This window comes from Coregonus lavaretus, assembly GCF_964263955.1.
Source record: "Coregonus lavaretus genome assembly, contig: HAP1_SCAFFOLD_257, whole genome shotgun sequence".
Classification (NCBI taxonomy): Eukaryota; Metazoa; Chordata; class Actinopteri; order Salmoniformes; family Salmonidae; genus Coregonus; species Coregonus lavaretus.
Genome location: NW_028156480.1, coordinates 580584 through 606240, shown reverse-complemented (window position 1 = coordinate 606240; position 25657 = coordinate 580584). Strand labels below are relative to the sequence as shown.

Genomic DNA, 25657 nt, shown 5'->3' with positions numbered 1-25657 from the left:
ACCAGTAAGCCTAGGGTCTCATGAGTCTCCTCACGTACCCCGTTAGGGTTGGGTGGTATACCGTGTATACCCACAGGATGGTTTTTCCAATATCATCAAAACGTATTCATTCAATGTGAATATTTGTAGCTACTTAAGTTATTACCTGCAGTCAACTTGTGCCTTAGAAGATAAAGCAGATTGCGTTGTTCTTCAGTACCACTGGTAGGGAACCACTGCTCTAGCCAACAGCAGGCAGATACAGTGTCAGCAGGCTAGTCTACATGATGAGATTATTATGGATATGAGACAGAATATTTGTATTTGTCAAACGGCAGTCAACCATCGATCATCATGTCACCAGATTAAGACACTCCATATTGATTGGAAAGCAGCATCAAGCTCGTCAACGTGCATTTTCACCCCCCTGTGAAGTTCATCATAACTTATTGCATAGTTTCCCAGAGTCCTAGTGGGAGGACCACACACCATATCATCGCATGACTCCAAGTTTACGTCAATGTGATAATGGTTATTATATCAATATTTGTTCATAAATATTAAATTGTACCGAAACTTCCTGTTTCCTTCACAGCTGTTGTGATAAATTTTTTTATATAGTATGACTTTACTCGCATAGAAACTGTGGATGGAACTTGGTTACAGCCATGTCCAAATTCTTCACATTGAACCCAATCCTGAAATGTCCATGCTAGCCCTTGATCATGACTCTCAGTTCCACTACATTACACATAAGAGTCATTGGACAAAGGCGTCTTGTGTAGCGTGGAGTTTGGTTAAGATCCCTGACGCTCAATCTGAACATTAACACGCGTTGCTTGCGGTATCATATTGGAAGCATATGAACCTTATCTTTCATATCAGCAAAAAATACTTTTCAAAAAACAAAAAGGTTAAATTGATACACACCATGTTATGGTTGGTGTTCCCACACGGCCATATCTCCATGTTATGGTTGGTGTTCCCACACGGCCATATCTCCATGTTATGGTTGGTGTTCCCACACGGCCATATCTCCATGTTATGGTTGGTGTTCCCACACGGCCATATCTCCATGTTATGGTTGGTGTTCCCACACGGCCATATCTCCATGTTATGGTTGGTGTTCCCACACGGCCATATCTCCATGTTATGGTTGGTGTTCCCACACGGCCATATCTCCATGTTATGGTTGGTGTTCCCACACGGCCATATCTCCATGTTATGGTTAGTGTTCCCATATCTCCATGTTATGGTTGGTGTTCCCACACGGCCATATCTCCATGTTACGGTTGGTGTTCCCACACGGCCATATCTCCATGTTACGGTTGGTGTTCCCACACGGCCATATCTCCATGTTATGGTTGGTGTTCCCATATCTCCATGTTACGGTTGGTGTTCCCACACGGCCATATCTCCATGTTATGGTTGGTGTTCCCACACGGCCATATCTCCATGTTATGGTTGGTGTTCCCATATCTCCATGTTACAGTTGGTGTTCCCACACGGCCATATCTCCATGTTATGGTTGGTGTTCCCATATCTCCATGTTATGGTTGGTGTTCCCACACGGCCATATCTCCATGTTATGGTTGGTGTTCCCACACGGCCATATCTCCATGTTATGGTTGGTGTTCCCACACGGCCATATCTCCATGTTACGGTTGGTGTTCCCATATCTCCATGTTACGGTTGGTGTTCCCATATCTCCATGTTACGGTTGGTGTTCCCATATCTCCATGTTACGGTTGGTGTTCCCACACGGCCATATCTCCATGTTATGGTTGGTGTTCCCACACGGCCATATCTCCATGTTATGGTTGGTGTTCCCACACGGCCATATCTCCATGTTATGGTTGGTGTTCCCACACGGCAATATCTCCATGTTATGGTTGGTGTTCCCATATCTCCATGTTACGGTTGGTGTTCCCACACGGCCATATCTCCATGTTATGGTTGGTGTTCCCATATCTCCATGTTATGGTTGGTGTTCCCACACGGCCATATCTCCATGTTATGGTTGGTGTTCCCACACGGCCATATCTCCATGTTATGGTTGGTGTTCCCACACGGCCATATCTCCATGTTACGGTTGGTGTTCCCATATCTCCATGTTACGGTTGGTGTTCCCATATCTCCATGTTACGGTTGGTGTTCCCATATCTCCATGTTACGGTTGGTGTTCCCACACGGCCATATCTCCATGTTATGGTTGGTGTTCCCACACGGCCATATCTCCATGTTATGGTTGGTGTTCCCACACGGCCATATCTCCATGTTATGGTTGGTGTTCCCACACGGCCATATCTCCATGTTATGGTTAGTGTTCCCATATCTCCATGTTATGGTTGGTGTTCCCACACGGCCATATCTCCATGTTACGGTTGGTGTTCCCACACGGCCATATCTCCATGTTACGGTTGGTGTTCCCACACGGCCATATCTCCATGTTATGGTTGGTGTTCCCACACGGCCATATCTCCATGTTACGGTCGGTGTTCCCATATCTCCATGTTATGGTTGGTGTTCCCACACGGCCATATCTCCATGTTATGGTTGGTGTTCCCACACGGCCATATCTCCATGTTATGGTTGGTGTTCCCACACGGCCATATCTCCATGTTATGGTTGGTGTTCCCACACGGCCATATCTCCATGTTACGGTTGGTGTTCCCACACGGCCATATCTCCATGTTATGGTTGGTGTTCCCACACGGCCATATCTCCATGTTATGGTTGGTGTTCCCATATCTCCATGTTACGGTTGGTGTTCCCACACGGCCATATCTCCATGTTATGGTTAGTGTTCCCACACGGCCATATCTCCATGTTACGGTTGGTGTTCCCACACGGCCATATCTCCATGTTATGGTTGGTGTTCCCACACGGCCATATCTCCATGTTATGGTTGGTGTTCCCATATCTCCATGTTACGGTTGGTGTTCCCACACGGCCATATCTCCATGTTACGGTTGGTGTTCCCACACGGCCATATCTCCATGTTATGGTTGGTGTTCCCACACGGCCATATCTCCATGTTATGGTTGGTGTTCCCACACGGCCATATCTCCATGTTATGGTTGGTGTTCCCACACGGCCATATCTCCATGTTATGGTTGGTGTTCCCACACGGCCATATCTCCATGTTATGGTTAGTGTTCCCACACGGCCATATCTCCATGTTACGGTTGGTGTTCCCACACGGCCATATCTCCATGTTATGGTTGGTGTTCCCACACGGCCATATCTCCATGTTATGGTTGGTGTTCCCATATCTCCATGTTACGGTTGGTGTTCCCACACGGCCATATCTCCATGTTACGGTTGGTGTTCCCACACGGCCATATCTCCATGTTATGGTTGGTGTTCCCACACGGCCATATCTCCATGTTATGGTTGGTGTTCCCACACGGCCATATCTCCATGTTACGGTTGGTGTTCCCACACGGCCATATCTCCATGTTACGGTTGGTGTTCCCACACGGCCATATCTCCATGTTACGGTTGGTGTTCCCACACGGCCATATCTCCATGTTATGGTTGGTGTTCCCACACGGCCATATCTCCATGTTACGGTTGGTGTTCCCACACGGCCATATCTCCATGTTATGGTTGGTGTTCCCACACGGCCATATCTCCATGTTACGGTTGGTGTTCCCACACGGCCATATCTCCATGTTATGGTTGGTGTTCCCACACGGCCATATCTCCATGTTACGGTTGGTGTTCCCACACGGCCATATCTCCATGTTATGGTTGGTGTTCCCACACGGCCATATCTCCATGTTATGGTTGGTGTTCCCATATCTCCATGTTATGGTTGGTGTTCCCACACGGCCATATCTCCATGTTACGGTTGGTGTTCCCACACGGCCATATCTCCATGTTATGGTTGGTGTTCCCACACGGCCATATCTCCATGTTATGGTTGGTGTTCCCACACGGCCATATCTCCATGTTACGGTTGGTGTTCCCACACGGCCATATCTCCATGTTACGGTTGGTGTTCCCACACGGCCATATCTCCATGTTACGGTTGGTGTTCCCACACGGCCATATCTCCATGTTATGGTTGGTGTTCCCACACGGCCATATCTCCATGTTGCGGTTGGTGTTCCCACACGGCCATATCTCCATGTTATGGTTGGTGTTCCCACACGGCCATATCTCCATGTTATGGTTGGTGTTCCCACACGGCCATATCTCCATGTTACGGTTAGTGTTCCCACACGGCCATATCTCCATGTTACGGTTGGTGTTCCCACACGGCCATATCTCCATGTTATGGTTGGTGTTCCCACACGGCCATATCTCCATGTTATGGTTGGTGTTCCCACACGGCCATATCTCCATGTTATGGTTGGTGTTCCCATATCTCCATGTTATGGTTGGTGTTCCCATATCTCCATGTTATGGTTAGTGTTCCCATATCTCCATGTTACGGTTGGTGTTCCCACACGGCCATATCTCCATGTTATGGTTGGTGTTCCCACACGGCCATATCTCCATGTTATGGTTGGTGTTCCCATATCTCCATGTTACGGTTGGTGTTCCCACACGGCCATATCTCCATGTTATGGTTGGTGTTCCCACACGGCCATATCTCCATGTTACGGTTGGTGTTCCCATATCTCCATGTTACGGTTGGTGTTCCCACACGGCCATATCTCCATGTTATGGTTGGTGTTCCCACACGGCCATATCTCCATGTTACGGTTGGTGTTCCCATATCTCCATGTTATGGTTGGTGTTCCCACACGGCCATATCTCCATGTTACGGTCGGTGTTCCCACACGGCCATATCTCCATGTTATGGTTGGTGTTCCCACACGGCCATATCTCCATGTTATGGTTGGTGTTCCCACACGGCCATATCTCCATGTTATGGTTGGTGTTCCCACACGGCCATATCTCCATGTTATGGTTGGTGTTCCCACACGGCCATATCTCCATGTTATGGTTGGTGTTCACCCATGATACGGCGCTTGTTTACGGAAAACAGACGGTAGACAAGAGGCCTGTGCTAATTGGATATCTAGCATGCTCCAACACCTGTGCGTAAACATAACTCAGGAAGTGTAGCGGAAGTGTAGTTTCTAGGATGGAGGCACCCATAGCTGTATAGATCAGTAATTGCTACAGTAAGTGTATCTTTTTTATTCTAAAGATTCTTTCTTGCTGATGAAAGTTGATATGTTTCGAAAGCCGTATCGCAAGCGATGATTATTGACTTTTCTAAACATTAAAACACAGCGTCGGGTTGTAGTTCACTTGAGGCAGTCGTGGGCGAAGCTAATGGCTGAGAACTGTAGGGGGAAGGCAGGATGCCACCAAGCTAAATCACCTCGAGCTAAAAAATGTAATGGACTGGAAATACACCCTTCTAGCTAGCTGACCACCGATTGTCATTACAATTTATGGAAGTAAAAAAAGTAATAATATATAGACATTTTGTAGGACATGCTGTATATTGTCAAATTTGACTTTAGCGACAGATCATTTAATATCCAACTTTTAACCTCTGAAATATAGCTAACCGATTTGCTAATGTTGCTAGCTTAGTTGCTAAATGTTGATAGAACTGCTTAGTAACCAAAAAGGAAAGCAATTGTAAGTGTTAGATAATACATATCACGAATAGAGCTGAATTTTTCGTAGCTGTCTATTTACCACCACAAACTGATGCTGGCACCAAGACCACACTCAACGAGCTGTATAAGGCCATAAGCAAACAGGAAAACGCTCATCTAGAGGCAGCGCTCCTAGTGTCTGGGGGACTTTAATACAGGGAAACTTAAATCCGTTTTACCTAATTTCTACCAGCGTGTTAAATGTGCAACAAGAGGAAAGAAAAACTCTAGATCACCGTTACTCCACACACAGAGACGCATACAAAGCTCTCCCTCGCCCTCCATTTGGCAAATCTGACCATAATTATATCCTCCTGATTCCTGCTTACAAGCAAAAACTAAAGCAGGAAGCACCAGTGACTTGGTCAATAAGGAAGTGGTCAGATGAAGCAGATGCTAAGCTACAGGACTGTTTTGCTAGCACAGACTGGAATATGTTCCTGGACTCAACTGATGGCATTGAGGAGTATACCACATCAGTCACCGGCTTCATCAATAAGTGCATCAATGACGTTGTCCCCACAGTGACCGTACGTACATACCCCAACCAGAAGCCATGGATTACAGGCAACATCTGCACAGAGCTAAGGGGCAGAGCTGCAGCTTTCAACGAGCGGGACTCTAACCCGGGCGCTTATAAGAAATCCCGCTATGCCCTCAGACGAACCATCAAACAGGCAAAGAGTCAATACAGGACTAAGATTGAATCCTATTACACCGGCTCCAACGCTCGTCAGATGTGGCAGGGCTTGCAAACTATTACGGACTACAAAGGGAAGCACAGCCGCGAGCTGCCCATTGACAAGCCTACCAGACGAGCTAAATAACTTCTATGCGCGCTTCGAGGCAAGCAACACTGAAGCATGCATGAGAGCACCAGCTGTTCCGGACGACTGTGTGATCACGCTCGCCGTAGCCGATGTGAGTAAGACCTTTAAACAGGTCAACATTCACAAGGCCGCAGGGCCAGACGGATTACCAGGACGTGTACTCCGAGCATGCGCTGACCAACTGGCAAGTGTCTTCACTGACATTTTCAACCTGTCCCTGGCCGAGTCTGTAATACCAACATGTTTCAGACCACCATAGTCCCTGTGCCCAAGAACACCAAGGTAACCTGCCTAAATGACTACCAACCCGTAGCACTTACGTCTGTAGCCATGAAGTGCTTTGAAAAGCTGGTCATGGCTCACATCGACACCATCATCCCAGAAACCCTAGACCCACTCCAATTTGCATACCACCCCAACAGATCCATAGATGACGCAATCTCTACTGCACTCAACACTGCCCTTTCCCACCTGGACAATAGGAACACCTACGTGAGAATGCGATTCATTGACTACAGCTCAGCGTTCAACACCATAGCGCCCTCAAAGCCCATCACTAAGCTAAGGACCCTGGGACTAAACACCTCCCTCTGCAACTGGATCCTGGACTTCCTGACAGGCCGCCCAGGTGGTATGGGTAGGCAACAACACAACTGCCATGCTGATTCTCAACACGGGGGCCCCTCAGGGGTGCGTGCGTAGTCCCCTCCTGTACTCCCTGTTCACCCATGACAGCGTGGCCAAGCACGACTCCAACACCATCATTAAGTTTGCCGACGACACAACGGTGGTAGGCCTGAATACCGACAACGATGAGACAGCCTATAGGGAGGAGGTCAGAGTCCTGGAAGTGTGATGCCAGGATAACAACCTCTCCCTCAACGTGATCAAGACAAAGGAGATGATTGTGGACTATAGGAAAAGGAGGGCCGAGCACGCCCCCAGAGCAGGTTGAGAGCTTCCAGTTCCTTGGTGTCCACATCACCAACATCCTATCATGGTCCAAACACACCAAGTTCCTTGGTGTCCACATCACCAACATCCTATCATGGTCCAAACACACCAAGTTCCTTGGTGTCCACATCACCAACATCCTATCATGGTCCAAACACACCAAGACGGTCGTGAAGAGTGCAGGACAATTCCCCCATCAGGAGACTGAAAAATTATGGCATGGGTCCTCAGATCCTCAAAAAGTTATACAGCTGCACCATCGAGAGCATCCTGACTGGTTGCATCACCGACTGGTATGGCAACTGCTTGGCCTCCGACTGCAAGGCACTACAGAGGGTAGTGCGTACAGCCCAGTACATCACTGGGGCCAAGCTTCCTGCCATCCAGGACCTCTATACCAGGCGGTGTCAGAGGAAGGCCCTAAAAATTGCCAAAGACTCCATCCACCCTAGTCATAGACTGTTCTCTCTGTTACCGCACGACAAGCGGTACCGGAGCGCCAAGTCTAGGTCCAAAAGGCTTCTGAACAGCTTCAACCCCCAAGCCATAAGACTCCTGAACAGCTAATCATGGCTACCCGGACTATCTGCAAAATATTTGTTTTCTTAACTCTTATTTTTCTTTAAACTGCATTGTTGGTTAAGGGCTTGTCAGTAAGCCTTTCACGGTAAGGTCTACACCTGTTGTATTCGGCACATTTGACAAATACAATTTGATTTGAATGTTGTCGAGCTTTACTGTATCAAAATTGGATGGGGGCGTTTTGCGGGGCAGGGATGGCTATCTACCAGGCTGCCAAAGTTAGTCAGGTGGACATGTTCCAAGCCATGGAGGACTGCAGGGCAGGGATGTTTTTTGTTTCTAGGAGATTACCACAAGTATGTATATTTCAACTGCTAATAACAGTTTTCTATTCTTATCTAACAAGGTGCATGGTGTACCTCGGCAGACCCTGGCGGACAGGCTGAGGGGCCGGGTGACCCATGGTTGTCGCAGTGGACCACCCACATTGCTTGCACCAGAGGATGAAAATTCTGTATCTACTGCGCCAACCATGGGTTCCCCTTCACCAGACAGAGGCTGATGAAATATGCCAACAAAATGTATTTGGTGTTCTATGTGTTTATGTATGTAGAATGCTGGACTGACTGTTCTCAAGGTGTGTGATGTAAATGTGGATATGTCACAGGATGTTGGTGGTGCCTTAATTGGGGAGGACGGGCTTGTGGAAAATGCTGGAGCGGAATAGGTGGAATGGTATCATATACAGTGCATTCAGAAAGTATTCAGACCACTTTACTTTTTCCACATTTTGTTACGTTACAGCCTTATTATTAGCCCACCCAACTACCTCATCCCTATATTGTTATTTAATTTGCTCTTTTGCACCCCAGTATCTCTATTTGCACATAATCTCTTGCACATCTAGCATTCCAGTGTTAATACTATTGTAATTATTCTGCACTATAGCCTATTTATTGCCTTACCTCCATAACTTGCTACATTTGCACACACTGTATATATATTTTCTGTTGTATTTCTGACTTTTTATTTTTATTTTTTTTACCCCATATGTAACTCTGTGTTGTTTTTGTTGCACTACTTTGCTTTGTCTTGGCCAGGTCGCAGTTGTAAATGAGAACCTGTTCTCAACTGGCTTACCTGGTTAAATAAAGGTGAAATAAAAAAAATAAAAATATTTTAAATATTATTGAATCAATCTACACACAATACCCCATGATGAAAAAGCGAAAACAGGTTTTTAGAAATGTTTGCAAATGTATTAAAAATAAAATACAGAAATACACTTACCGGTATTTATATAGGTATTCAGACCCTTTGCTATGAGACTCAAAATTGAGCTCAGGTGTATCCTGTTTCCATTGATCATCCTTGAGATGTTTCTACAACTTGATTGTCAAATCAAATCGTATTGGTCACATATACATATTTAGCAGATGTTATTGTGGGTGTAGCGAAATGCTTGTGTTCCTAGCTCCAACAGTGCAGTAGTATCTAACAATTCACAACAATACACACAAATCTCAAAGTAAAATAATGGAATTACGAAATATATAAATATTAGGACGAGCAATGTCTGAGTGGCATTGACTAAAATGCAGTAGAGCACAGTGTATACATATGAAATGAGTAAAGCAGTATGTAAACATTATTAAAGTGACCAGTGTTCCATTATTAAAGTGACCAGTGATTCCATGTCTATGTACATAGGGCAGCAGCCTCTAAGGTTGAGTAAGTTTGTGAGGGTCTTAGGGGCCAAGCCAAATGTATTCAGCATCCTGAGGTTGAAGAGACGCTGTTGCGCCTTCTTCACCACAATGTCTGTGTGGGTGGACCATTTCAGTTTGTCAGTGAAATGTACGCCGAGGAACTTGAAGCTTTTCACCTTCACTGCAGTCCCATCGATGTCGCTCTCTTTGTTGTCTCCTGAAGTCCACAATCAGCTCCTTTGTTTTGTTGACGTTGAGGGAGAGGTCATTTTCCTGGCACCACACTCCCAGAGCCCTCACCTCCTTCCTGTAGGCGGTCTCATTGTTGTTGGTAATCAAGCCTACTACTGTTGTGTCGTCTGCAAAGTTGATGATTGAGTTGGAGGCGTGCTTGGCCACGCAGTCATGGGTGAACAGGGAGTACAGGAGGGGGCTGCGCATGCACCCTTGTGGGGCCCCTGTGTTGAGGATCAGTGTAGTGGAGATGTTGTTTCCTACCTTCACCACCTGGGAGTGGCCCGTCAGGAAGTTCAAGTGGGAACAGCAGACTGGGATAGGGAGAGATTGAATATGTCCGTAAACACTCCAGCCAGCTGGTCTCCCCATGCTCTGAGGACGCGGCTAGGGATACCGTCTGGACCGGCAGCCTTGCGAAGGTTAACACGCTTCAATGTCTTACTCACGTCGACCACGGAGAACAAGAGCCCACAGTCCTTGGGAGCGGGACGCGTCGGTGGCACTGTGTTTAGCTTGTCCGTGAGCAAGACATCAGTGTCCGCAACGTGAATGGTTTTCCCTTTGTAATCCGTGATTGTCTGTAGACCCTGCCACATTCGTCTCGTGTCTGAGCCGTTGAATTGTAACTTTGTCTCTGTACTGACGTTTTGCCTGTTTGTTTGCCTTACGGAGGGAATGATTACACTGTTTCTATTCTGCCATATTCCCAGTCACTTTGCCCTGGTTAAATGTGGTGGTTGGTGCTTTCTACCCACGTTTTTTGGTATAGATATGTTTTAATAGTCACCGTGGGAACAACATCCCCTATACACTTCCTGATGAACTCCGTCACTGTGTCCATGTTACATCAATGTTATTCTCAGAGGCAACCGGGAACATATCCCAGTCCTCGTGATCAAAACAATCTTGAAGCATGGATTCTGATTGGTCAGACCAGCGTTGAATAGACCTTAGCACGGGTCCACCTGTGGTAAATTCAATTGATTGGACATTATTTGGAAAGGCACATACCTGTCTATATAAGGTCCCACACAGCTGACAGTGCATGTCAGAGCAAAAACCAAGCCATGAGGTCGAAGGAATTGTCCGTAGAGCTCCGAGACAGGATTGTGTCAAGGCACAGATCTGGGGAAGGGTACCAAAAAATGTCTGCAGCATTGAAGGTCCCCAAGAACACAGTGGCCTCCATCATTCTTAAATGGAAGAATTTTGGAACCACCAAGACTCTTCCTAGAGCTGGCCACCCGGCCAAACTGAACAATCAGGGGAGAAGAGCCTTGGTCAGGGAGGTGACCAAGAACCTGATGGTCACTCTGACAGAGCTCCAGAGTTTCTCTGGAGATGGGAGAACCTTCCAGAAGGACAACCATCTCTGCAGCACTCCACCAATCAGGCCTTTATGGTAGAGTGGCCAGACGGAAGCAACTCCTCAGTAAAAGGCACATGACAGCCCGCTTGGAGTTTGCCAAAAGGCACCTCAAGGACTCTCAGACCATGAGAAACAAGATTCTCTAGTCTGATGAAACCAAGATTGAACTCTTTGGCCTGAATGCCAAGCATCACGTCTGGAGGAAACCTGGCACCATCCCTACGGTGAAGCATGGTGGTGGCAGCATCATGCTGTGGGGATGTTTTTCAGCGGCAGGGACTGGGAGACTAGTCAGGATCGAGGGAAAGATTAATGGAGCAAAGTACAGAGAGATCCTTGATGAAAACCTGCTCCAGAGCGCTCAGGACCTCAGACTGGGGCAAAGGTTCACCTTCCATCAGGACAACAATCCTAAGCACACAGCCAAGACAACGGAGGAGTGGCTTCAGGACAAGTCTCTGAATTTGCTTGAGTGGCCTGGACTTGAACCCAAACGAACATCTCTGGAGAGACCTGAAAATAGCTGTGCAGCGACGCTCCCCATCCAACCTGACAGAGCTTGAGAGGATCTACAGAGAACAATGGGAGAAATTCCCCAAAAACAGGTGTGCCAAGCTTGTAGCGTCATACCCAAGAAGACTTGTGGCTGTAATCGCTGCCAAAGGTGCTTCAACAAAGTACTGAGTAAAGGGTCTGAATACTTATGTAAATGTGATATTTCAGTTTTTTATTTATTTATTTATTTGCAAACATTTCTAAAAACCTGTTTTTGCTTTGTCATTATGGGGTATTGTGTGTAGATTGATGAGGGGAAAAAACAATTTCATCCATTTTAGAACAAGGCTGTAACGTAACAAAATGTGGAAAAAGTCATGGGGTCTGAATACTTTCTGAATGCACATTGTTTCCATGTGTTTGGTGCCATTCCATTCACTCCATTTCAGCCATTATTATGAGCCGTTCTCCCCTCACCAGCCTCCTGTGGTATTTGTGCATGGTGATGCCAAAATAAACATTTTCATCCTGGGTGGATTCTATGTTTCGGCACCAAGGGTAGACAATTCCACCACTGGGGAAGAGGTGGTGGGAAATGTTCAGGAAGCACAAGAACCTGAGCATGATGAGGCCGGACACCCTGGACAGGGGGAGAGCGAACCTGAGCATGATGAGGCCGGACACCCTGGACAGGGGGAGAGCGAACCTGAGCATGATGAGGCCGGACACCCTGGACAGGGGGAGAGCGAACCTGAGCCTGATGAGGCCGGACACCCTGGACAGGGGGAGAGCGAACCTGAGCCTGATGAGGCCGGACACCCTGGACAGGGGGAGAGCGAACCTGAGCCTGATGAGGCCGGACACCCTGGACAGGGGGAGAGCGAACCTGAGCCTGATGAGGCCGGACACCCTGGACAGGGGGAGAGCGAACCTGAGCCTGATGAGGCCGGACACCCTGGACAGGGGGAGAGCGAACCTGAGCCTGATGAGGCCGGACACCCTGGACAGGGGGAGAGCGAACCTGAGCCTGATGAGGCCGGACACCCTGGACAGGGGGAGAGCGAACCTGAGCCTGATGAGGCCGGACACCCTGGACAGGGGGAGAGCGAACCTGAGCATGATGAGGCCGGACACCCTGGACAGGGGGAGAGCGAACCTGAGCATGATGAGGCCGGACACCCTGGACAGGGGGAGAGCGAACCTGAGCATGATGAGGCCGGACACCCTGGACAGGGGGAGAGCGAACCTGAGCATGATGAGGCCGGACACCCTGGACAGGGGGAGAGCGAACCTGAGCCTGATGAGGCCGGACACCCTGGACAGGGGGAGAGCGAACCTGAGCCTGATGAGGCCGGACACCCTGGACAGGGGGAGAGCGAACCTGAGCCTGATGAGGCCGGACACCCTGGACAGGGGGAGAGCGAACCTGAGCCTGATGAGGCCGGACACCCTGGACAGGGGGAGAGCGAACCTGAGCCTGATGAGGCCGGACACCCTGGACAGGGGGAGAGCGAACCTGAGCCTGATGAGGCCGGACACCCTGGACAGGGGGAGAGCGAACCTGAGCCTGATGAGGCCGGACACCCTGGACAGGGGGAGAGCGAACCTGAGCCTGATGAGGCCGGACACCCTGGACAGGGGGAGAGCGAACCTGAGCCTGATGAGGCCGGACACCCTGGACAGGGGGAGAGCGAACCTGAGCCTGATGAGGCCGGACACCCTGGACAGGGGGAGAGCGAACCTGAGCCTGATGAGGCCGGACACCCTGGACAGGGGGAGAGCGAACCTGAGCCTGATGAGGCCGGACACCCTGGACAGGGGGAGAGCGAACCTGAGCCTGATGAGGCCGGACACCCTGGACAGGGGGAGAGCGAACCTGAGCATGATGAGGCCGGACACACTGGACAGGGGGAGAGCGAACCTGAGCATGATGAGGCCGGACACCCTGGACAGGGGGAGAGCGAACCTGAGCATGATGAGGCCGGACACCCTGGACAGGGGGAGAGCGAACCTGAGCATGATGAGGCCGGACACCCTGGACAGGGGGAGAGCGAACCTGAGCATGATGAGGCCGGACACCCTGGACAGGGGGAGAGCGAACCTGAGCATGATGAGGACGGACACCCTGGACAGGGGGAGAGCTGAGTGAGCCTTCTTTGCTTCTTATGAGAAAAACTTGGAGGAGAGAGGATTGAGGAAGAAACCCAGCCAAATCTATAACTGCGATGAGTCTGGGTTTCGTTGCGACCAGAACAAGCACAAGATGCTGGATCACCAGGGCGCAAAACACACAGCACAGAAAATGAAGAGAAAAGCTCCACCGGCCACCTCTGTCACACCACCCATGGCACCACCCTCAGGTACTTCAGAATCAGTTTGTTTTCCTCTCTGTTGTATAAGTTACTATTGTTGCTGTAGTACTTCTACATTTGCAAACCATATTAATCAATTTGATTGTTTGTTTGTTTTTCAAATAAAAGACACCACCTGCTGTGCTCGCTGTGGGGAGCATGATCCGCCTGCAAACTCCCCTCAGGAGTGTGAGTCCGAGGTGCCATGGGTGTGCTGTGACTTCTGCCAGCACTGGTTCCACTGCAGGTGTGTGCTGTGGGATCCAGAGGTGGTGGTTGAGCTGGATTTGTGTTGTGATTTCTGGGACAATATAGGGATGGAGGTCGACGTGGGACAATATAGGGATGGAGGTCGACGTTGGACAATATAGGGATGGAGGTCGACGTGGGACAATATAGGGATGGAGGTCGACGTGGGACAATATAGGGATGGAGGTCGACGTTGGACAATATAGGGATGGAGGTCGACGTGGGACAATATAGGGATGGAGGTCGACGTGGGACAATATAGGGATGGAGGTCGACGTGGGACAATATAGGGATGGAGGTCGACGTGGGACAATATAGGGATGGAGGTCGACGTGGGACAATATAGGGATGGAGGTCGACGTTGGACAATATAGGGATGGAGGTCGACGTGGGACAATATAGGGATGGAGGTCGACGTGGGACAATATAGGGATGAGGTCGACGTGGGACAATATAGGGATGGAGGTCGACGTGGGACAATATAGGGATGGAGGTCGACGTGGGACAATATAGGGATGGAGGTCGACGTTGGACAATATGGGGATGGAGGTCGACGTGGGACAATATGGGGATGGAGGTCGACGTGGGACAATATGGGGATGGAGGTCGACGTTGGACAATATAGGGATGGAGGTCGACGTGGGACAATATAGGGATGGAGGTCGACGTGGGACAATATAGGGATGGAGGTCGACGTGGGACAATATAGGGATGGAGGTCGACGTGGGACAATATAGGGATGGAGGTCGACGTGGGACAATATGGGGATGGAGGTCGACGTGGGACAATATGGGGATGGAGGTCGACGTGGGACAATATAGGGATGGAGGTCGACGTGGGACAATATAGGGATGGAGGTCGACGTGGGACAATATAGGGATGGAGGTCGACGTGGGACAATATAGGGATGGAGGTCGACGTGGGACAATATAGGGATGGAGGTCGACGTGGGAAAATATGGGGATGGAGGTCGACGTGGGACAATATGGGGATGGAGGTCGACGTTGGACAATATGGGGATGGAGGTCGACGTGGGACAATATAGGGATGGAGGTCGACGTGGGACAATATAGGGATGGAGGTCGACGTGGGACAATATAGGGATGGAGGTCGACGTGGGACAATATAGGGATGGAGGTCGACGTGGGACAATATAGGGATGGAGGTCGACGTGGGACAATATAGGGATGGAGGTCGACGTGGGACAATATAGGGATGGAGGTCGACGTTGGACAATATAGGGATGGAGGTCGACGTGGGACAATATAGGGATGGAGGTCGACGTGGGACAATATAGGGATGAGGTCGACGTGGGACAATATAGGGATGGAGGTCGACGTGGGACAATATAGGGATGGAGGTCGACGTGGGACAATATAGGGATGGAGGTCGACGTGGGACAATATAGGGATGGAGGTCGACGTGGGACAATATAGGGATGGAGGTCGACGTGGGACAATATAGGGATGGAGGTCGACGTTGGACAATATAGGGATGGAGGTCGACGTGGGACAATATGGGGATGGAGGTCGACGTGGGACAATATGGGGATGGAGGTCGACGTTGGACAATATGGGGATGGAGGTCGACGTGGGACAATATGGGGATGGAGGTCGACGTGGGACAATATAGGGATGGAGGTCGACGTGGGACAATATAGGGATGGAGGTCGACGTGGGACAATATAGGGATGGAGGTCGACGTGGGACAATATAGGGATGGAGGTCGACGTGGGACAATATGGGGATGGAGGTCGACGTGGGACAATATGGGGATGGAGGTCGACGTTGGACAATATGGGGATGGAGGTCGACGTGGGACAATATGGGGATGGAGGTCGACGTGGGACAATATAGGGATGGAGGTCGACGTGGGACAATATAGGGATGGAGGTCGACGTGGGACAATATAGGGATGGAGGTCGACGTGGGACAATATAGGGATGGAGGTCGACGTGGGACAATATGGGGATGGAGGTCGACGTGGGACAATATGGGGATGGAGGTCGACGTTGGACAATATGGGGATGGAGGTCGACGTGGGACAATATAGGGATGGAGGTCGACGTGGGACAATATAGGGATGGAGGTCGACGTGGGACAATATAGGGATGGAGGTCGACGTGGGACAATATAGGGATGGAGGTCGACGTGGGACAATATAGGGATGGAGGTCGACGTGGGACAATATAGGGATGGAGGTCGACGTGGGACAATATAGGGATGGAGGTCGACGTGGGACAATATAGGGATGGAGGTCGACGTGGGACAATATAGGGATGGAGGTCGACGTTGGACAATATAGGGATGGAGGTCGACGTGGGACAATATAGGGATGGAGGTCGACGTGGGACAATATAGGGATGAGGTCGACGTGGGACAATATAGGGATGGAGGTCGACGTGGGACAATATAGGGATGGAGGTCGACGTGGGACAATATAGGGATGGAGGTCGACGTGGGACAATATAGGGATGGAGGTCGACGTGGGACAATATAGGGATGGAGGTCGACGTGGGACAATATAGGGATGGAGGTCGACGTGGGACAATATGGGGATGGAGGTCGACGTGGGACAATATGGGGATGGAGGTCGACGTGGGACAATATGGGGATGGAGGTCGACGTGGGACAATATGGGGATGGAGGTCGACGTTGGACAATATGGGGATGGAGGTCGACGTGGGACAATATGGGGATGGAGGTCGACGTGGGACAATATGGGGATGGAGGTCGACGTGGGACAATATAGGGATGGAGGTCGACGTGGGACAATATAGGGATGGAGGTCGACGTGGGACAATATAGGGATGGAGGTCGACGTGGGACAATATGGGGATGGAGGTCGACGTGGGACAATATGGGGATGGAGGTCGACGTTGGACAATATGGGGATGGAGGTCGACGTGGGACAATATGGGGATGGAGGTCGACGTGGGACAATATAGGGATGGAGGTCGACGTGGGACAATATAGGGATGGAGGTCGACGTGGGACAATATAGGGATGGAGGTCGACGTGGGACAATATAGGGATGGAGGTCGACGTGGGACAATATGGGGATGGAGGTCGACGTTGGACAATATGGGGATGGAGGTCGACGTTGGACAATATGGGGATGGAGGTCGACGTGGGACAATATAGGGATGGAGGTCGACGTGGGACAATATAGGGATGGAGGTCGACGTGGGACAATATAGGGATGGAGGTCGACGTGGGACAATATAGGGATGGAGGTCGACGTGGGACAATATAGGGATGGAGGTCGACGTTGGACAATATAGGGATGGAGGTCGACGTGGGACAATATAGGGATGGAGGTCGACGTGGGACAATATAGGGATGAGGTCGACGTGGGACAATATAGGGATGGAGGTCGACATGGGACAATATAGGGATGGAGGTCGACGTGGGACAATATAGGGATGGAGGTCGACGTGGGACAATATAGGGATGGAGGTCGACGTGGGACAATATAGGGATGGAGGTCGACGTGGGACAATATAGGGATGAGGTCGACGTGGGACAATATAGGGATGGAGGTCGACGTTGGACAATATAGGGATGGAGGTCGACGTGGGACAATATGGGGATGGAGGTCGACGTGGGACAATATGGGGATGGAGGTCGACGTTGGACAATATGGGGATGGAGGTCGACGTGGGACAATATGGGGATGGAGGTCGACGTGGGACAATATGGGGATGGAGGTCGACGTGGGACAATATAGGGATGGAGGTCGACGTGGGACAATATAGGGATGAGGTCGACGTGGGACAATATAGGGATGGAGGTCGACGTGGGACAATATAGGGATGGAGGTCGACGTGGGACAATATAGGGATGGAGGTCGACGTGGGACAATATAGGGATGAGGTCGACGTGGGACAATATAGGGATGGAGGTCGACGTGGGACAATAAAGGGATGGAGGTCGACGTGGGACAATATAGGGATGGAGGTCGACGTGGGACAATATAGGGATGGAGGTCGACGTGGGACAATATAGGGATGAGGTCGACGTGGGACAATATAGGGATGGAGGTCGACGTGGGACAATATAGGGATGGAGGTCGACGTGGGACAATATAGGGATGGAGGTCGACGTGGGACAATATAGGGATGGAGGTCGACGTGGGACAATATAGGGATGGAGGTCGACGTGGGACAATATAGGGATGGAGGTCGACGTGGGACAATATAGGGATGGAGGTCGACGTGGGACAATATAGGGATGGAGGTCGACGTGGGACAATATAGGGATGGAGGTCGACGTGGGACAATATAGGGATGGAGGTCGACGTGGGACAATATAGGGATGGAGGTCGACGTGGGACAATATAGGGATGGAGGTCGACGTGGGACAATATAGGGATGAGGTCGACGTGGGACAATATAGGGATGGAGGTCGACGTGGGACAATATAGGGATGAGGTCGACGTGGGACAATATAGGGATGGAGGTCGACGTGGGACAATATAGGGATGGAGGTCGACGTGGGACAATACAGGGATGGAGGTCGACATGGGACAATATAGGGATGGAGGTCGACGTGGGACAATATAGGGATGGAGGTCGACGTGGGACAATATAGGGATGGAGGTCGACGTGGGACAATATAGGGATGGAGGTCGACGTGGGACAATATAGGGATGGAGGTCGACGTGGGACAATATAGGGATGGAGGTCGACGTGGGACAATATAGGGATGGAGGTCGACGTGGGACAATATAGGGATGGAGGTCGACGTGGGACAATATAGGGATGGAGGTCGACGTTGGACAATATAGGGATGGAGGTCGACGTGGGACAATATAGGGATGGAGGTCGACGTGGGACAATATAGGGATGAGGTCGACGTGGGACAATATAGGGATGGAGGTCGACGTGGGACAATATAGGGATGGAGGTCGACGTGGGACAATATAGGGATGGAGGTCGACGTGGGACAATATAGGGATGGAGGTCGACATTTAATTGTTTGTTTGGCTTGTTTTCATATGCAAGTATTTATTAGAAAAAATATATTACATGTCTAAAATCTAATATCTATATTTATTCAACACATCTTGTGTATTTCTTCCTTTACTTTCCAAGTGCATCTCTGCAACACAAACTCCAACACAGTGTTTCATTGTTTATGTCAATGCACATCATTGAAATTAGGTTCATTTGATGTAAATTATTCATACTTATTTATATTTTTGCATTAAACTGTTATCTATTTTCTCAAAACATAAGATTAACCTGTAAAATAAATGAGACATTATTTGGTTGCAACACTGAAAAAGATGTTGGTGAAGAACCATTTTTAAGAGTCCACAGGAGGGCGCACCGGGCTAAGCAATGAAAAGTTGACAGGCCCAAAGGCTAGCCAACTAGTCAGTTATCTATACTTAACAAAAATATAAACGCAACATGTAAACTGTTGGTCCAATGTCTCATGAACTGAAATAAAATATCCCAAAAATATATATGTGCAGTTTTGTCACACAACACAATGCCAAGTTGAGGGAATTTGCAATTGGCATGCTGACTGCAGGAATGTCCACCAGAGCTGTTGCCAGAGAATTGAATGTTATTTATTTTAGCATAAGCCGCCTCCATTGTTTTAGAGAATTTGGCAGTACATCCAACCGGACTAAAAACCTCAGACGTGTAACCACGCCAGCCCAGGACCTCCACATCCGGCTTCTTCACCTGCGGGATCGTCTGAGACCAGCCACCCGGACAGCGGATGAAACTGAGGACTATTTCTGTCTGTAATTAAGCCCTTTTGTGGGGAAAAACCCATTCTGATTGGCTGGGCATATAATATATATTTTTTTTTTCACCTTTATTTAACCAGGTAAACCAGTTGAGAACAAGTTCTCATTTACAACTGCGACCTGGCCAAGATAAAGCAAAGCAGTGCGATAAAAACAACAACACAGAGTTACATATGTGGTAAAACAAAACAAAGTCAAAAATACAACAGAAATACATATATATACAGTGTGTGCAAATGTAGCAAGTTATGGAGGTAAGGCAATAAATAGGCTATAGTGCAAAATAATTACAATTAGTATTAACACTGGAATGATAGATGTGCAAGAGATGATGTGCAAATAGAGATACTGGGGTACAAATGAGCAAAATAAATAACAATATAGGGATGAGGTAGTTGGGCGGGCTAATTTCAGATGGGCTGTGTACAGGTGCAGTGATCGGTAAGGTGCTCTGACAACTGATGCTTAAAGTTAGTGAGGGAGATAAGTGTCTCCAGCTTCAGAGATTTTTGCATTTCGTTCCAGTCATTGGCAGCAGAGAACTGGAAGGAATTGCGGCCAAAGGAGGTGTTGGCTTTGGGGATGACCAGTGAGATATACCTGCTGGAGCGCAGACTACGGGTGGGTGCTGCTATGGTGACCAATGAGCTAAGATAAGGCGGGGATTTGCCTAGCAGTGATTTATAGATGGCCTGGAGCCAGTGGGTTTGGTGACGAATATGTAGTGAGGACCAGCCAACAAGAGCGTACAGGTCACAGTGGTGGGTATTATATGGGGCTTTGGAGACAAAACGGATGGCACTGTGATAGACTACATCCAATTTGCTGAGTAGAGTGTTGGAGGCTATTTTGTAAATGACATCGCCGAAGTCAAGGATCGGTAGGATAGTCAGTTTTACGAGGGCATGTTTGGCAGCATGAGTGAAGGAGGCTTTGTTGCGAAATAGGAAACCGATTCTAGATTTAACTTTGGATTGGAGATTCTTAATGTGAGTCTGGAAGGAGAGTTTACAGTCTAACCAGACACCTAGATATTTGTAGTTGTCCACATACTCTAGGTCAGACCCGTCGAGAGTAGTGATTCTAGTCGGGTGGGCGGGTGCAAGCAGCGTTCGGTTGAAGAGCATGCATTTAGTTTTACTAGTGTTTAAGAGCAGTTGGAGGCTACTGAAGGAGTGTTGTATGGCATTGAAGCTCGTTTGGAGGTTTGTTAACACAGTGTCCAATGAAGGGCCAGATGTATACAAAATGGTGTCGTCTGCGTAGAGGTGGATCTGAGAGTCAACAGCAGCAAGAGCGACGTCATTGATATACACAGAGAAAAGAGTCGGCCCAAGAATTGAACCCTGTGGCACCCCCATAGAGACTGCCATAGGTCCAGACAACAGGCCCTCCGATTTGACACATTGAACTCTATCTGAGAAGTAGTTGGTGAACCAGGCGAGGCAGTCATTTGAGAAACCAAGGCTATTTAGTCTGCCAATAAGAATGCGGTGGTTGACAGAGTCGAAAGCTTTGGCCAGGTCGATGAAGACGGCTGCACAGTACTGTCTATTATCGATCGCGGTTATAATATCGTTTAGGACCTTGAGCGTGGCTGAAGTGCACCCATGACCAGCTCGGAAACCGGATTGCATAGCGGAGAAGGTACGGTGGGATTCGAAATGGTCGGTGATCTGTTTGTTGACTTGGCTTTCAAAAACTTTTGAAAGGCAGGGCAGGATGGATATGGGTCTGTAACAGTTTGGATCTAGAGTGTCACCCCCTTTGAAGAGGGGGATGACCGCGGCAGCTTTCCAATCTCTGGGGATCTCAGACGTTACGAAAGAGAGGTTGAACAGGCTAGTAATAGGGGTTGCGACAATTTCGGCGGCTAGTTTTAGAAAGAAAGGTTCCAGATTGTCTAGCCCAGATGATTTGTAGGGGTCCAGATTTTGCAGCTCTTTCAGAACATCAGCTGTCTGGATTTGTGTGAAGGAGAAGCGGGGGGGGCATGGGCAAGTTGCAGCGGAGGGTGCAGAGCTGGTGGCCGGGGTAGTGGTAGCCAGGTGGAAAGCATGGCCAGCCGTAGCAAAATGCTTGTTGAAATTCTCGATTATTGTAGATTTATCGGTGGTGATAGTGTTTCCTAGCCTCAGTGCAGTGGGCAGCTGGGAGGAAGTGCTCTTATTTTCCATGGACTTTACAGTGTCCCAAAACTTTTTGGAGTTAGTGCTACAGGATGCAAATTTCTGTTTGAAAAAGTTAGCCTTTGCTTTCCTAACTGCTTGTGTATATTGGTTCCTAACTTCCCTGAAAAGTTGCATATCGCGGGGGCTATTTGATGCTAATGCAGTACGCCACAGGATGTTTTTGTGCTGGTCAAGGGCAGTCAAGTCTGAGGAGAACCAGGGGCTATATCTGTTCTTAGTTCTGTATTTTTTGAATGGGGCATGTTTATTTAAGATTGAGAGGAAATTACTTTTAAAGAACAACCAGGCATCCTCTACTGACGGAATGAGATCTATATCCATCCAGGATACCTGGGCCAGGTCAATTAGGAAGGCCTGCTCGCTGAAGTGTTTTTGGGAGCGTTTGACAGTGATGAGGGGTGGTCGTTTGACCGCGGACCCGTTACGGACGCAGGCAATAAGGCAGTGATCGCTGAGATCCTGGTTGAAGACAGCGGAGGTGTATTTAGAGGGTAAGTTAGTCAGGATGATATCTATGAGGGTACCCATGTTTACGGATTTAGGGTTGTACCTGGTAGGTTCGTTGATAATTTGTGTGAGATTGAGGGCATCTAGTTTAGATTGTAGGATGGCCGGGGTGTTAAGCATATCCCAATTTAGGTCACCAAGCAGTACGAACTCTGAGGATAGATGGGGGGCAATCAATTCACATATGGTGTCCAGGGCACAGCTGGGGGCTGAGGGGGGTCTGTAGCAAGCGGCAACAGTGAGAGATTTATTTCTGGAAAGGTGGATTTTTAGAAGTAGAAGCTCAAACTGTTTGGGCACAGACCTGGATAGTATGATAGAGCTCTGCAGGCTATCTCTACAGTAGATTGCAACTCCACCCCCTTTGGCAGTTCTATCTAGACGGAAAATGTTATAGTTGGGGATGGAAATTTCAGAATTTTTGGTGGCCTTCCTAAGCCAGGATTCAGACACTGCTAGAACATCAGGGTTGGCGGAGTGTGCTAACGCAGTGAATAACTCAAACTTAGGAAGGAGGCTTCTGATATTTACGTGCAGAAAACCAAGACTTTTACGGTTACAGAAGTCAACAAATGATAGCTCCTGGGGAGTAGGAGTGATACTGGGGGCTGCAGGGCCTGGGTTAGCCTCTACATCACCAGAGGAACAGAGGAGGACTAGAATAAGGATACGACTAAAGGCTTTAAGAACTGGTCTTCTAGTGCGTTGGGTACATAGAATAAAGGGGGCAGTTCTCCGGGCGTTGTAGAAAAGATTCAGGGCATTAGGTACAGAAAAGGATATGGAAGGATATGAGTAGAGTTCAGGTAACCCTAAGCGTTGGGTAACAATGAAAGAGATAGCGTCACTGGAGGCACCGATTGGGCCGGTCTCGGCGTGTATGGGGGGTGGAACAAAGGAACTATTTGAGGCAGTTTGAGAGGGACTAGGGGTTCTACAGTGAAATTGTATAATAAGAACTAACCCAAACAGCAATAGGCAAGGCATCATTGACATGGGAGAGAGGCATAAAGCAGTCACTGGTGTTATTAGAGAGAGCTAAGACAACTGGAAATAGCGATATGCCCTCCCAGGCCACCCATGGATGCACTCCTGCCCAGTCATGTGAAATCCATAGATTAGGGCCTAATGAATTTATTTCAATTGACTGATTTCCTCATATGAACTGTAACTCAGTAAAATCTTTAAATTGTTGCGTCTATATTTTTATTCAGTATAGTAGACGTAGTCCTATGTGGCTCAGTGGGGTAGAGCATGGCGTTTGTAGCGCCATGGTAGTGGGTTCGGACCCCGAGGCCGCCCACGTAAAATGTAAGCACGGATGACGGTAAGTAAAGTGTCTGCTAAATGTTGTGGTCCTCTGTAGCTCAGCTGGTAGAGCACGGCGCTTGTAACGCCAAGGTAGTGGGTTCGATCCCCAGGACCACCCATACGTAAAAATGTATGCGCACATGACTAAGTCGCTTTGGATAAACGCGTCTGCTAAATGGCATATTATTATTATTATATTATAGTAAACACTTCGGAGAAGAGGTCGGTGTCTCTTTTTTTTTACAGAATTAAACGGACAACGTTATCTTGTAATTGAACAAAATTGTAAGGTTTTCAATAAAATTGGGACCATATACTTATACGGGATGTATATTTTTTGCTAAACCGCTTCTCAAAAAGCTGATAATAGTAGTATATCCACTGAAATGTCAAACATGCTAATTGCTAAACGGTTAGCTAACATTTTTACGACACCAATAATCACATAACATTGACGGCTTGATCACAGGATAACACTGTTGAAGATAATATATTTCTTAAATACTGTTGAATATGCCGATAATACAGGGTTCTACAACTTTGAGAGCTAGGTCCATACCAGCAGGGGTCATTCATTCAATCCGATCACGACACAGAGCTTGACAATTATCAGTGTTTATCGGTTGTCGTGAATGTCATACTAAAATGCTCTTCATTGAATACAAAAAGCTGACGCCAGTATTACCTGAAACATTGAAAAGTCCTCACAGTTTAAAGTTCCGTCGGGCGCCGCCATAGTGGTTTATAAGGTCCTCCCACGGGTCCTCCATGCTCAACACAAGAAATATGTGCCCAGCCAGAATGCCTGAAAATAATTATTCTTATTCGATGAGGTTTAACGGCGGTTGGCATCCAATTTGGTGCATTACCGCCCCCTACTAGACTGGAGTACAACTCCCTTATATTTTGCTTGAAAAATAAAATAAAGAAATACCCTACCATCTAACACTACACTTACAAATTCAAAAATATTATTAATAATTAACACCACCCTACTCCACTATTTAAATATATTCATTCCTACCTCATGCCCTCAAGCTGATTAACACTCCCTGTAACTCTTCTGATGTCAAGTCTCGCACACCCAAATACCTCTCTGCAGCTGCCACCACTACCTCAATTTTCTTAGACTTACGTTCCATCCCTGCAGTATAACCATTGCTATAAACGCTAAAAACCCAATCTTACTGAAACATATATCACTTGTTGGCCTATCCCTCTGTACTGGTACAGATCTACTACCCCCCCCCCCCCCCCCCCCCCCCTTGACCCATCTTCCTCTACTTTCTTCCCTGCCTCAGCATATGACAACTTCTTCACTACTCTAATCCTGGAAACCTCAACCTGCTTCTCTCGCACGGGACATTTCTGATCCCCAGCCCCATGGGCACCCCTACAATTAGCACATACCACTACTTTCCCCAATGCTACACATTATTTTGTCTCATGCCCTTCTGCACACTTCTCACACCTAGGAACCTCCCTCCTACACACTGCTGCCACTTGCCCATAAGTTTGACACCTGTAACATCATAATGTTTTCGGCACATAAGCTC

The 25657-nt window shown here is 48.4% G+C and overlaps 1 protein-coding gene across 1 annotated transcript in view; it reads right to left on the bottom strand.

The window, feature by feature from the left end:
* Positions 1 to 24867, bottom strand: part of mix23 (mitochondrial matrix import factor 23) — a 44368-nt gene extending 19501 nt beyond the window's left edge. The window contains exon 1 of the mRNA XM_084200317.1: positions 24787 to 24867. Coding sequence (XP_084056443.1) covers positions 24787 to 24837 — 51 coding nt within the window. The 5' untranslated portion in view covers positions 24838 to 24867. The remainder of the gene's footprint in view (positions 1 to 24786) is intronic.
* Between the last annotated feature and the right edge of the window lie 790 nt (positions 24868 to 25657).